This window comes from Pseudorca crassidens, chromosome 5 (assembly GCF_039906515.1).
Source record: "Pseudorca crassidens isolate mPseCra1 chromosome 5, mPseCra1.hap1, whole genome shotgun sequence".
Lineage (NCBI taxonomy): Eukaryota > Metazoa > Chordata > Mammalia > Artiodactyla > Delphinidae > Pseudorca > Pseudorca crassidens.
The window spans coordinates 41150414-41164857 of NC_090300.1; the positions used below are offsets into that span (position 1 = coordinate 41150414).

The following is a 14444-nucleotide window of genomic DNA, read 5'->3' on the forward strand; positions in this document are numbered from 1 at the left end:
TCTGGACCACCCGGGAAGTCACAGTCTGCATGTATTTATTCATTTAAATGGAGAGGGAAGAGGGATGAAAGTGTTACACAGATGCCTAAGGGGCTGGCTTAAGATTTTTTTTAGTGTGCAAATTTTACAACTGGAGGGGGAAAAACTACAAAAATATGTGTATTGTAAATATTTGAACATACTGAAGAGCATAAAGAAACATTTTAAATCACCTACTATAATTCCATTAGTACTCAGATACTGCCTCTGTTAATATTTTGGTGTATATCTGTCTATACATTCTTTTTCATACATGTACATACATTGCACTTTTACACAAAATGTTTTAAAATGGGATCATATTGTATATGCTTCCTCCAAGTGGATTTACAGGGTACATACACATTTTAAAGCTTTTTCTTATGTAAAATAAACAAAAACAGAATCGAGACTAAAGTGAACACAATATATGTATCACCCAACTTCAGTGGTTTCAGTGGTTGACCTATAGTCAATCTTGTTTCATCCATACCCACCTGCCCTTGCATTATTTTGAAGCCAGTTCCAGGTAAATATTTTAGCACACTCCAGATAAATATTTCAGCACATATGGTTAAAATTTTATGTTTTGCCAAATTGCTCTCCAGAAGAGTGTTTTCAATGTAGACTTGTCAGAGATAGGATTAAAAAACATTTAAAAACTTTTAGTGTTATGGGTCAGATGCATATATATTTTTTCCTCAGGTAATACAAAAAATCCTAATAAAGTGAATTTGGGTATGGTTATATACTCTGGGAGGAAACTTTCAGTTCCTCATCAGTATGTCCCTCATAGGAATGCTGTGACAGTTAGATTGGGTGATCATATAATTTATTACCCAAACTGGGATGCTTTTGAGGTTCGAAGGAGGCACTATTAATAATAATGCCAGTATAACAGGCATGGCATAAACCAGTACTTTATTTTGGCACAGCTGGACTGTATGCTTACCCTAGTATTGGATAATGTGTATAAGATGCATTAAACATAAAGTGACTATATCATGTCGTCAGTAGATGGTAACTTATATTTATGCCTGTGTATGGATATGTATAAAAATCTTAAGAAGTGTTTGAATTGGCAACTCAAAATCCTAAGTTAACAGTTTCTGTGTGTTTTTGGAGCTGACAGTGACCACAGTTTTTAAAAGTAGCTCTAATTTTCATAATTCTCATAATTAAGACATTTGTGTTAATATTTGCAGCTGGAGAATGCCGGAGGAGACCTTAAGGATGGCCACCACCACTATGAAGGAGCTGTTGTCATTCTGGATGCGGGTGCTCAGTATGGGAAAGTCATAGACCGGAGAGTGAGGGAACTGTTTGTGCAGTCTGAAATCTTCCCCTTGGAAACACCAGCATTTGCCGTAAAAGAGCAAGGATTCCGGTAGACTTAACTTATGTTTTTCTGAGGAGGCTGAGCTTAGATTGTAGGATATTTTTTTATTAATTTTTTTGGGCACTGAATTACTTAATGAAACTAAGACATGGAATGGTTTTACAAGAAATTTCCCATGGCTCTGGGAATTAAAAGGAATTTAAATTAAAGGAAAAGATTACATTAATTTTATTTGCATAGTTTTAAGAATTTATCGTTTGAACATCTTATGTTTCATAGGGTTTCTGGATCAGACTTAGATCTGGCTATTATGGTCATTCATTCATTCATTCATCCCAGAGCATTTGTTCAAAGGAATATATATGTATAATGGCTACAATACCTAAATTAGAGAGTTCTGTGTACAATGAGTCTCTTTTGCTTCCTATTCCAGGAAACTAGTTTCTAAATTATGAAGACTTCTAATTTAAGGGCTAATTCCATAGTTTGTACACTTAAAACTAGTCAAAATGACTTCTTCCTTTAACAACTATTTCTGGTTAATGCTGTGTCTTTTCTCTTGGAATTAATGTTTGCTTTTAAATTGAATGTTATTCAGAAGCAAGCAACTGCAGTTTATATCCTTAATTAGCTCTTAAGCCTTAATGCTGTATTTCTTCCAAAATATAATGTGTTTAATTTTTCTTAAAAACATAATGTTTTTCCATTAGACAAATGGTTAACTTTTAAAAACTTCACAGATGAGTATACATTATCCTTTGTTTCTTCTTTTTGAAATAGAGTGAATTGCAAATCAGAAAAAGCAGGTCTACATTTAACTCTGTTCTAGTTTTAGGATGTAGATTAAAAACAGGTATCTCTTTTAAACTGTAGAATTTTAGAGTAAGAAGTTTATCTAATTCAACTGTCTTGATTTGCCAGTGAGAACCAGTTTTAAGGGAATCAAAAACTGCAAGAAATCTGAATGGCTCTCTGTCAGATCCAAGTTCCATCATTCTCCCAACCCAAAACAAACACAAAAATCCCCAGCAAACTAATCGACCAAATGTTTTGGAATAGGGTAACCAATATTGGCAATAGAAGTCTGATTGTTTTTCTTGTCACCTGTTTACCTGATCATCAACCGTTTCTAGGTCCTGCTTATGCCTATAGCTTCTTTTCTCTGTAGAAGAATAGGAACTATAGCACTGTGGCTTTCATTACTATAATCCTTTCTGCTGAGATAGTTATTTGACCACCCTTTTTCTAGAATAAATTTTAGGTTTATGACTTAAGAGACATCTTAACCGACCTGTTTTTAGAACCTTGATTTGCTTGATACATAAAATTGGTATCTGGAATGCCTTAGGACTTCGTGGGCCTTGTAATTGCAAGTTGTTTCAAAATCATAGCAGGGTAGAAATAGAAAACTCAGAATGAGTGATTAGCTCTTCTCAAGACTTACCGAGATAAGAATTTTCATAATTGGCTTAAGTGCAGCTTGAGTTTTATCCTTGACTAAATCCGTTGCCTTTTCTTTTTAATAGTATTAAGAATCTTTATAGCCTTGAGTTGTTTAGCAGATTAATGAGGGATGCTGGGCAGTTGCATGGTGGTTATCCTTTATAAAACTAAATACAAACTAAATACTGAAATTCTAGAGATTTTGATTATTAAGCATGTTTTAGAGAGTTTTAGCTTATGCATTTTTAAGAGGCTAGGCTGCATATCTACCCTTAGGGCTAGCCCATTCCCCTTTAAAATTGTTATCTTAAAGATGTCACATTCATCATCTGATTAGGGTATCTTCAGTCTCTTTTGCAAGAGATAAGCTGGCAGACATAATGTATACCAAAATTCATGTTACCAATACAAGGTTTAAAGAGTATGGCTTTTGTGCTTACTTAAATTATTGTTAGAATATTAAAAAAAAAATACATTATGGGCTTCCCTGGTGGCACAGTAGTTGAGAGTCCGCCTGCCATTGCAGGGGACACGGGTTCGTGCCCTGGTCCGGGAAGATCCCACATGCTGCAGAGCGGCTGGGCCCGTGAGCCATGGCCGCTAAGCCTGCGCAGCCAGAGCCTGTGCTCCGCAACGGGAGAGGCCAAAACTGAGAGGCCCGCGTACTGCAAAAAACAAAAAACATTAACTTGTTGAGTAATTTTTATGAATTTGACTTATATTATTTTTCTGGATGTATTAAAGTCTAGTATTTTAGTTTATATATGTTTTTGCATGGCAGGCAGACACTAATTATAAGGTGAATTGTAATCCAGTTTTGTTTGTAAGTAGATTTTGGTTATATCTTGGAATGCATTTTTCCTTTAGAAATATAGATAAATCAGGATTCCTGCAAACTCAAACTTAAAATGAGTTTGAGGGTACTTTAGATTGATTAAAGGGCATAAGTATGCCTGTATTGTGTAAACTGGAGAGCATGAGTAGTCTGAAGGTGCAAGTCTCTCTGTGATTCCAGTTATTTGTGGCCATGTAAGGGCGAAAGTCCAGTATTAGCAGATTTTCCCCCTTGTTTTCCCTAAAGAAAATCTAGAACTCTGAATTTTTATGTAAAAATCATAACATTAAAGTGTTCTATAAAGTTTTTGATTGAATGCTGAGGATCAAAGTTAGCTATATTAGAGGCCAGGTGAGTAATATAGGCCTCAATTTTCAGCTTTCTTTATATGAATAGTTCTATTCCCAAGTTAACCCATGGAATGCTCTATAAATTGTAATGTAGTTAAGTGATAATACTGACCACTGTTCTGAGAGCAGGGCATATAAGGCAAGTCGTGTTAGCTCTTATTCCTAGGTCTCAGGTAAAATTGATGGGAATATTGGACAGGTTTTAAACAGGCAAAGTTAGGTAATTCTTCACATTTTCTGCCATTCTTTATTGTAGAGTATTTTGCCCTGCATGATCCAGGGCCTTCATAATACCTTCAGTTGTCCTGCTGTGACCTGCTTCACTCCTGACCTCTCAGGAGACCTGTATTTTCACCATCTCGCTTTAGAATTCTCATTTACTTCCTCCATTGATGAGGAAACAAAACAAATACAGGCTAACCTTCATAGATTGAAACATTGGTTTTATATATTTGGAATTTTGTACTTATTAACAAGTGTTTGTTGAATTGATAAACTTCCATGTATTGCAATAAAGTAGAGTAAAAATAAGTAAGCTGTGTAGAGGACTTCCCTGGTGATCCAGTGGTTAAGACTCTGTGCTTCCACTGCAGGGGGCACGTGTTCGATCCCTGGTCAGGGAATGAAGATCCCGCATGCTGCGGCCAAAAAAAATTAAGCTGTGTAAGAGGCTGTTAATAGGCTGATAGAATCTGGATCTGCTGTAGCATAGTGAAAACATAACAAAATCTCTGAATCTGTATCAAGTCTCCCTCAGTGGTACAAGCAAGAGAGGGCATAGAACTTGTATAAGAATTAGCAGTTAAAGATTCTTCATTACTCTCTTCCTTAAATCCACAGTGCTATTATCATCTCTGGAGGACCTAATTCCGTGTATGCAGAAGATGCTCCCTGGTTTGATCCAGCAATATTCACTATTGGCAAGCCTGTTCTTGGAATTTGCTATGGCATGCAGGTATATGCATCTATGAATTTGCCTTAAGAGTTAATTTATTCTGCTTTTGACTCCTACTGTATTAGTATTTTCTATCTTTAGAGTAAGTAAGATATTTAGTTATATGAGATAATTTGTTCATATTACAACTGTTTATGAATTGCTACACTAGTATGGCAGAACTGACTTCAATGGGGATTTTCAGAAAAGCAACTATATTACTGCTTACAACAAAACACTGTCCATTAAAAAAAAAACTTAGACATTTAAATACACTTAAAAGTTGCAGAAGTAGTTCACAGAGCTCCTGTATACTTTTACTCAGTTCCCCAATTATGACATTTTTAACCATTTTGAGAGTAATTTGCAAACAAGGTGTTCTGTTACTTGTTGTATCCTAAGTACTAGAATTCTGTCCTACATAACCACAGTACAGTTATCAAAATCAGGAAGTTAACATTGACTCAATGTTAGCATCTGATCCACAGACTTCATTCACATTTCACTGTTGGTCTCATTAATGTCTCTTATAATTCATGAATCCAGTCTAGGACCATGTGTTGTATTAGGTTGTCATGTCGCTTTACATTACTTTAGTTTGGAATCATTCCTCAATCTTTCCTTCTCTTTCATGACCTTGGCAATTAAAAACAAAGTACATTCCAGTTACCTTGTAGAGTAGTCCTCAGTCTTGGTTTGTTTGATGTTTACTCATTGTTAGATTCAGGTTATGTATTTTTGGCAGGAATACCACAGAAGTAATGCTGTGCTCTTCTCAGAGCATCTCATTAGGAGGCACATGATGTCAAGTAATATCATGATCGGTGATGTTCATTTTGATTATTTTGTTAAGATGGTGTCTGCCAGGTGTCTTCACTGTAATGTTAATTAAGTATATGTAGGGGAGTGGCCAAGATGGTGGACTAGGAAAACACTGAGCTCACCTCCTCTCATGGGCACACCAAAATGAATGACTATTTACAGAGCAACTATTGATGAGAATCTAGCAGAAGAGGTCTTCTACAGCTAAAGATATAAAGAAGGAACCACAATGAGATGGGTAGGAGGGTCAGAGTTACAGTCAAAACACATAGCCCTGCGTGGGTGACCCACAAATGGGAGAATAATTACAATTTCAGAGGTTTCCCCCAAGGTCAGAGCCCCATGTTGGGCTCCCCAGCCCAGGGTTCCTGCACCAGGAAAATGAACCCCCAGAACATTTGGCTTTGAAGGCCAGTGGAGCTTACTTTTGGGAAAGACAGAGGGTTGTGGGAAATCCAGATTCCACTCTTAAAGGGTGCACACAAAATCTCCCACGCTCCAGGACTCAGGGCAGAAGCAGTAATTTAAAAGGAGCCTGGGTCAGACCCACCTGCTGATCTTGGAGAGTCTTCTGGAGAGGCAGGAGGCAATTGGAGCTCACCCTGGAGACATAGACACTGGAGGCAGCTATTTTTGGAAGCTTAATTCTACCATGAGGACCCCGGTGTTGGTGCCATTTTGGGACCCTCCTCATTTTAGTAGTGAGCAGAACAGTGAATTGTCTTTTTTTTAAACAATGTGGTTGAAACTTGTGTATTGATATGAATAATGGCACAAAGGGAAGCTATTCAAAAGTTAGAAAGTGAACAGACCAATACATTTTCTAATAGCTGTCTCTGGAGCTTTCAGTAAAGGAAGGAACATAAATCAATGTTCACGTAAGAATGTGAATATTTTTATTATTCATACTCTTGATACAAGGGCAGAATATTAGAAATCACTGGTCTGCAAAACAGCTTTACCAGATTTTGCTTCTTGTTAATTGATTGTTATGGTTTTCCATTGATTTAGAGGAAATGCTGACTAAAAATATATAAAATACAAAATCTATGATAATGGATATTTTCTTATCTAGGCAACAAGAATTTTATAGTAAAAGGTTCTTTTTCCCCTGTAATGTGCTCTGAAAAGTCAACTGGTGATTATAAATTTGACTTGGATAATAGCTTATTTTTAGATTTTCCCGCCTAGTATTCTAATATGTTTTCTCATAAGAGCCTGTTTCCTGATCAGATTGAACATTGGAAATTGGCTGACTCTTTTTTTTAAATATGTCTTTGCCCCATGATGTAATGTATTTACATAATTTATTGATCTTCCTTGCCTGAGTAGTCAATATTAATCATAAAGCACAACTAATAATTACAATTTAAAAAAAAATTTTTGGCCATGCCACACAGCATGTAGGATCTTAGTTCTCTGACCAGGGATCAAACCTGTCCCCCTTGCATTGGAAGTGTAGAGTCTTAACCACTGGACAGCCAGGCAAGTCCAGCACAATCTGTAATTAAATGGTTTTTAGTATATTGAGAGGCATTATAACATTTTGTAAGGAAGAGTCTCACAAGATATTTTTTTGGCACCCACTTAGAGTGAACAGGTCTGGAAAATGCTCCCTTAATTTAAATGATAGTGGCTGACTGTTTCTCCATTATGTCAGTACCCCCTTATAATTGGAAGACCACATTTTTCTGTCATTCAGTAGGGGTCTGTGGTAGCCAGAGCCTGGCCTGCTTATGTTAAATGCATAAAAAATTTTGCCTTTGTCATCTGAACTTTCATAGTAGTATAAGGGAATAGGCTGATCTTGCTCCTTTGGGCAGAAATTGTCTTTCTATAAAATATTGATAAATAAATAAATAATAAATAAATAATACCACGTAGCTAATATGCTGTTTGTAAAGGACTACCGCTTCTTAGTGACTCTTAGTTGAGTAATTTTAGCACCAAAGTTCTCAGTCTGGTATATACCTTTGCCCCCTCCATGGCATCCTGAAATTTTAGTTATTTCAATGTCTTCTGTACCATCTTTTGCCATTAACTCTTGTCAAGAGTCTTTCTGATTGCTTCCTGGTAGTTCTTTGCTTTGGAAGAAAAAAGTCTGTCCTGCTCCTTGCTCCCTTTACCTCTATTACTGTTTATGCCCCACTCAGCATAAGAAATAGAATATTAGTAGAACTTTTAAAACTCTCTTTATGCTCTTTTCCATTCTACATTCTTCTCTCTTCCTGCAAGAGGTAACACTTTCCTGAAATGTCATTCATTCCCTTTCTTTTCTTTGTAGCTTTATACATATTGTATTTCTAAATAATATTTTACTTAATTTTGCCTATTGACCTTAATATAAGTGAAATCATACTTCGTGTATTTTCATTTTTGGTTTTGAGATTAATTAATTTTATTTTCACTACTGAGTTTATTGTTTGAATGTAGCACAAATTAATTATACATTCCACTGTTAGTATCACTGGTCTTTTCCCAGATTTTTGCTATTACAGATACTGCCATGAATATTTTTGGACTCTTCATCTGGTATTGTACGTACACAGACTTTTCTCTAGGCTAATTAATTGAAATGCCGAGTCTCAGCTTCACGAGGAAATGATATTTGCCCCCAAAGTACCTTCCCAGAGCAGTATATAAGTATATAAAAATTCCTTCTGCTCTATATCCCTGCCAGGCCTTGACAAGGTCAGCTTTTTTTTTTTTTTCCCCCTGAATTTGCCTAGCTGAAAAGGTATTAAATGACATTGTGTTGATAGTCTTAATGGTCATTTTCCTTATTTTGAGATTCATGTGTTTATTTGCTATTAGTCATTAGTGTCTGCTTTGCTGTAAAAGCTTATTTGTGATTTTTGCACATTTTCTTGTTGAATTTTTTAGATTGTTTTTATGTATGCTGGATACTAAACTTTTGCCAATCATATATATTGCATATACCTTCTAGACTGTGACTTCTCTCTTCACTATAATTTCTTTTTTTTTTAAAGAAACATCTTTATTACAAGCATTTGGCTTCTTTATACACTCCCACAGGTTTTGTCAAATTGTTTTTATTGGTGGAATTTCCTTCCGTTTCCCCCTCCCAAATCTAAGATTTATTTTAAAACCTTGGCATATAAAACAGATAAGAGGGAAGCTGACCCAATTAGAGTGGTAGACCTAGTAGACTTTCAGGGGTTTTTTTTGAGACATTTAGGACCTCGAGGTTATCAGGAATCCATACTGAAAACCATTTCCTTAAGTCAAAATAGAATATTAAAACAAAATTTTAACAAAGTAAAGTGTTTTACTCTACATAAAATTATTCCCTCCTCCCACACACACACTTAGCTGGTCTTTCAACTCCTTGTATTCTCACCCTTAAGTAGCATATAGTCAGGAATCAAGAATAAGCATGAAAGCCTTCTGAATAGGTGACATAGCTTTAAATTTTACTTCAAGCCTTTGGCTTTGTAAAAGCCTTTAATTTAGACTCTGTGAACTTTTAAATTGTGTAGTGTTCCAACAGCTTTGGTTATCTTGATCATTCAGCTCTCTTCTAATTAAGAACTGCAAATTAGAGGAGGCAGAGGTGCACAAGGTTCATTGAGTGGTGTAGAGGAAAACATTCATTTTTCGTTCAGCAAATTTGAATGACTGACTGCTCTGGGCCACATACTTTGTTAGGCCCCTGGGACTGTGAAGAGACCTGAAGACATGGGGGGAGAGGACACGGTCAGCTTCGGTAATCACACCAGTTTGAATAGCTGGAGTAGAGAATGACAGGGAAGATGAGAGGTAAAATTAGACGGGGGCAATGTATTAAAAAGTCTGTGTTCCATATTGGACTTTATCCTGTAGACAAGGGGTCAGCAAACTATAGCCTGCTGCCAAAGCTGGCCCACTGCCTGTTTTTGTATGACCTGCAAGCTAAGAATGGTTTTTATGATTTTAAAATGGTTTTTATGGTTGGAGTTGAAAAACATTTAAAAAAAATTATATTTTGTGACATGTGAAAATTAAATGAAATTCAAGTTTCAGTGCCCATAAATAAAGTTTATTAGAACACCGCCACATCCAGTCCTTTAAGTATTGTCTGTGGATGCTTTTGTGTTAACGACGACAAGAGTTGAACAGTTGCTCCAGACACAGTAGCGCCTGCAAAGGCTAGAATACTTACTCTTTGGCCCTTTACAGGAAAAATTTACCAACCCAGATGTAGATGATAGAGAGCCATTAAGAATTTAATAATGGACTAACAGAATCATATTTATATTTTAGTAGCTGACATTCGTAGATCTCTGGAATATAGGCTGGAAGATAGGCAAGACTGGAGGCAAGGGGACTGATTAGACTGCAGCAGTATTTCCTAAACTGTGTTGGTTAAGGTGCTGCAGAAAGTGTTTTACTTATGAGTCTTTAGTTTGGGAAGTACTGGATTAAACAAGGGTTAGCAGGGTTTTTTTTAACTGCTGGACTTAACCCAAAACTTTATTGCAGGAAGGTTAATTGTGAATGTCTAAGAGGAGAATGTAGAGGGCAGCATTTGCTGATGGTTTTGAAGAATATGCCGTTGTGCATCACAAGAATGAACATTTATTTAGCCCTCTGCCTACTTTTCTGTTGGGGGCTGGGTCAACCTGCATCACATATTGTTGTGGCAGGTATATTATGACACCTGTTGTGGAACAGACATACCAAGATGGGTTGTAGTGATTTTATTGATGCAGATTTAATGTTCCTAAAAATCTTGTGTGTGTCTGGTGTTGGGGGTGTTTGGACATATGTAAGTGATAAATAAGAAGATTGACACAAGAAGGGTCAGAATGTAGAGACCACTTAAAAGTCTGTAGGTGTATGGGATTTGAACAAATAAATTTAATTGAAAGACCAGATTTTATTGCTTATCTCATCTCCACAGGACAGCCTTTTGCAGACTTTCAGACTATTCCTTTGGAGCCAAAGATTAAACAGTTTGGAGGAATTTATATCTGCCTGGTTTTAATACCAACCTAGGTACTTTCTAAGCTCAAAGTGCCTTTTAAAATGCTTTAAAATTAAACAGATGTAAGTGTTAAAGAAATCCCTATTTTTTTTTTTTTTTTTGCCGGTACGCGGGCCTCTCACTGTTGTGGCCTCTCCCGTTGCGGAGCACAGGCTCTGGACGCGCAGGCTCAGCGGCCATGGCTCACGGGCCCAGCCGCTCCGCGGCACGTGGGATCTTCCCGGACCAGGGCACGAACCTGCGTCCCCTGCATCGGCAAGCGGACTCCCAGCCACTGCGCCACCAGGGAATCCCAAGAAATCCCTATTTTTAACAGATGAATTAAAGTACCCTAAATGGAAAATTTGCCAGTGTTTAGGAATTTGACCTGAGGTTAATTTTTATTAATTTAGTTTTGTTTTATAACTATGCCTTTTAAGAACTTTATAATTATATATAATAGCACCAAGTTATCTACAGTTATCAGACTTCCTTTATTTGGGGGGCACAAATATAACAGCTATCCTAAAAATAAGAAACATAAATTATTAATGTAAGAAATTGAGTAATTTTCTTTTGATTTCTATTAACATCAATTTATTTTCTCTTGAACAGATGATGAATAAGGTATTTGGAGGTACTGTGCACAAAAAAAGTGTTAGAGAAGATGGAGTCTTCAGTATTAGTGTGGATAACACATGCTCATTATTCAGGTATTAAAGATATTTTTAGATCAATAAGAATGTTAGTAGCTTAACTAACTTACAGCTGGGAATGTTATTCTTTAAAATTGGAGATTCTGTAATTCTTAGGCAAAATTAAGGCCACAGTAGTGGCCAAAGGTGTTAATTGTCATATTTGTCTTCCAGTTGAGTGTCAAGACAGCAGCAGATCGCAGTGATGCTAATTAGGGATAAGAAAAGCACTTAATGACATAATTTAATAAAAGCACCTGTGCCGTCTTGAACCCCTCTTTGGGACAGCATATTGTGATGCCAACATTTGTAGTTTTCCCTTTTCACTCTTTCAGTAGAGTGTGATTCTAAACATTAGTATGACAGACGTGGCAGGTGGATAATGTTTTAAACTGTCCTGCATTTGTATACCTCTTCCTCTACCATGTTCTTGCTCTGGGTACTTAGCAAGCTACCCATTGCTGGACTCATTACTAAATATGTGTTTTATTTCCCTCTTCCTCACTTTCTCTACTGTATCTGAGCATAACTATACTTGGTGTACTGTCTTTAATACAGTGAATGTATTAATTTATTTTATTGCTAGGTGATAATAGATTAGATACAGCAGCTCTAATGTATTTGAAGATTGGTGAATGAGCTATTCATTGGCTTTCTAGAATCATTTATCTTCTGCTTTACTAAAAAAAATAGCTGAGTTTTCATTCAGCTTCCTGAAAGACCAGAAAACTTAAGTTTTAGTCACTTGCTTTCTTTTTTGGGGTTTTCCGATGTTTTGGATATAGCCCATTTAGGTGGACTATTGATAGAATTACTCATTTACTTTTTTTTGAACTAAATTTCATTTTTATTTAAAAATCACATTTCTCCCTAACTGCATTCAATCTGTAAAACGCTGGCTAATGTCAGTTAATGTGCACATGTTGTCTTTATTATCATTTCTTATAACTGTGCTAATTATTTTTATAGATTTGTTTATTAACATATTCTTACAGCCTCCATTGAGTTGTGCCTAAATTAATTCTTAATGAATAGTGTTCTCCAAATTGGACAGATCAGAAATTTTAAAATTCAAGTTAAGAACTTTTATCTGAAATGGAGATTTCCCAGTTTTTACACAGAACTGGCTGTGGCTGGCTTTTCTTTAATACTAGAAAGAACAAAAATAAGTATATCTGTATTCAAGTATTCTTGTTTTCAAAGGGATATTAATAAAAAGAAGCCAGAGTTGCTCAAAATAATTTTATGAACTGAAGCTGCTCATTGCCAAAATACGTTTTTGAAATCCAGTGCTTGTTCTACTTCATAATGGAGAGGTGTTGCTTACAATGATCTGTATCTCAAGTGACTACTCTTGAGAACTACTTCAGGAATCTTGCTGGTAGAAGGTGATAGTACAGGAGGCTTTAAATGTAAAGATCTGGTTAAGATTTAAAGTTTTTCTGTCTTTATAGTTCTAAAATCCTGGTATTCAGTTACAACCTACACTAATCCTAAGTAATAGTGATGACAATAATAACAACCGCAAAACATCCTTTTGCTTTTAAAGTACTTTATCTTCTTGCTTTATTTAAAATTTTTTATTTCTTAATATTATTTAATACCAAGTCCTTGTTCAGATTTTTTCATAATGTAAAAAATATCTTTTTATGGTTGATTTGTTTGTATCAGGGTCCAAAGAAAGTCCACACAATTGCATTTGATAAATGTTACTTACATCTGTTTTAATCCATGCCATTAATTACTTCTGTCCTTAAGATAAATTCCAATAGAGATATAATTTTGAAATTATTATCTTATAGCCTCTTGAAATTGTGTGTGTGTGGTGGTGGGGGGCGTTATATTACCAACTTTATTTATTTATTTTTAACTCACAGACTTAGAGAACGAACTTACAGTTACCGGTGGTGGGGGGATGGCCTGGGGATGGGGAGAGTCAGGGCGTGTGGGACTGACATGTACACCTGCTGTATTTAAAATGGATAACCAACAAGGACCTACTGCATAGCACAGGGAGCTCTGCTCAATATTATGTAACAACCTAATTGGGAAAAGAATTTGAAAAAGAATAGATACATGTATATGTATAACTGAATCACTTTGTTGTACACCTGAAACTAACACAACATTGTTAATCAACTATACTTCAACATAATATAAAAAGTTAAAAAAAATAACTTTATATATTGTTTCAGTTTTCAATTTTTATGGATTGTCTTTTTTTGAAATTTATTATTGTTATTTGCTTTATAATGGACAGAATAAGTTTAAATTCTAGCAGTGTTGCACCGTTACATACTTTCTCTCTTTTCTTGATTTACACACAGAAGAAGCTAGTATTTCTAAAGCAAAAAACTACCAATTATAAGATGAATAAGTTCTAGGAATCTTATGTACAGCATAATGACTACAGTTAACAACACCGTATTGTATATTTGAAAGTCACTAAGAGAGTGGATCTGTTTTTTTTTTTTTTTTTGCTGTACGCCGGCGTCTCACTGTTGTGGCCTCTCCCGTTGCGGAGCACAGGCTCCGGACATGCAGGCTCAGCAGCCATGGCTCACGGGCCCAGCCGCTCCGCAGCATGTGGGGTCTTCCCAGACCGGGGCACAAACCCATGCTCCCTGCACCGGCAGGCGGACTCTCAACCACTGCGCCACCAGGGAAGCCTGAGAGTGGATCTTAAATGCTCTCACCACACACAGAAAATGGTAACTGTGTGAGGTGGTGGATATGTTAACTAACTTTTACTGTAGTAATCATTTCACAATATATATGTATATGAAATCATCACATTGTACACCTTAAACTTAACATAATGTTATATATGTTATTATGTCTCAATAAAGCTAGAAAAAAATAAAGCAAAGAATCCATTAATCATGTCTAATAATTAAGCTATTTGTGTATTGTTTTATTTTTTATTAGGGGCCTTCAGAAGGAAGAAATTGTTTTGCTTACCCATGGAGATAGTGTAGACAAAGTAGCCGATGGATTCAAGGTTGTGGCACGTTCTGGGAATATTGTGGCAGGTAAAAATTC

General features: G+C 36.0%; 1 protein-coding gene across 7 annotated transcripts in view; it reads left to right on the forward strand.

The window, feature by feature from the left end:
- Positions 1–14444, forward strand: part of GMPS (guanine monophosphate synthase) — a 114706-nt gene that overhangs the window by 50881 nt on the left and 49381 nt on the right. For all 7 annotated transcript variants that reach the window (XM_067737824.1, XM_067737826.1, XM_067737825.1 and 4 more), the window contains 4 exons: positions 1224–1405; positions 4826–4940; positions 11323–11420; positions 14331–14434. In XM_067737824.1, the coding sequence (XP_067593925.1) occupies positions 1224–1405; positions 4826–4940; positions 11323–11420; positions 14331–14434 (499 nt within the window). The remainder of the gene's footprint in view (positions 1–1223; positions 1406–4825; positions 4941–11322; positions 11421–14330; positions 14435–14444) is intronic.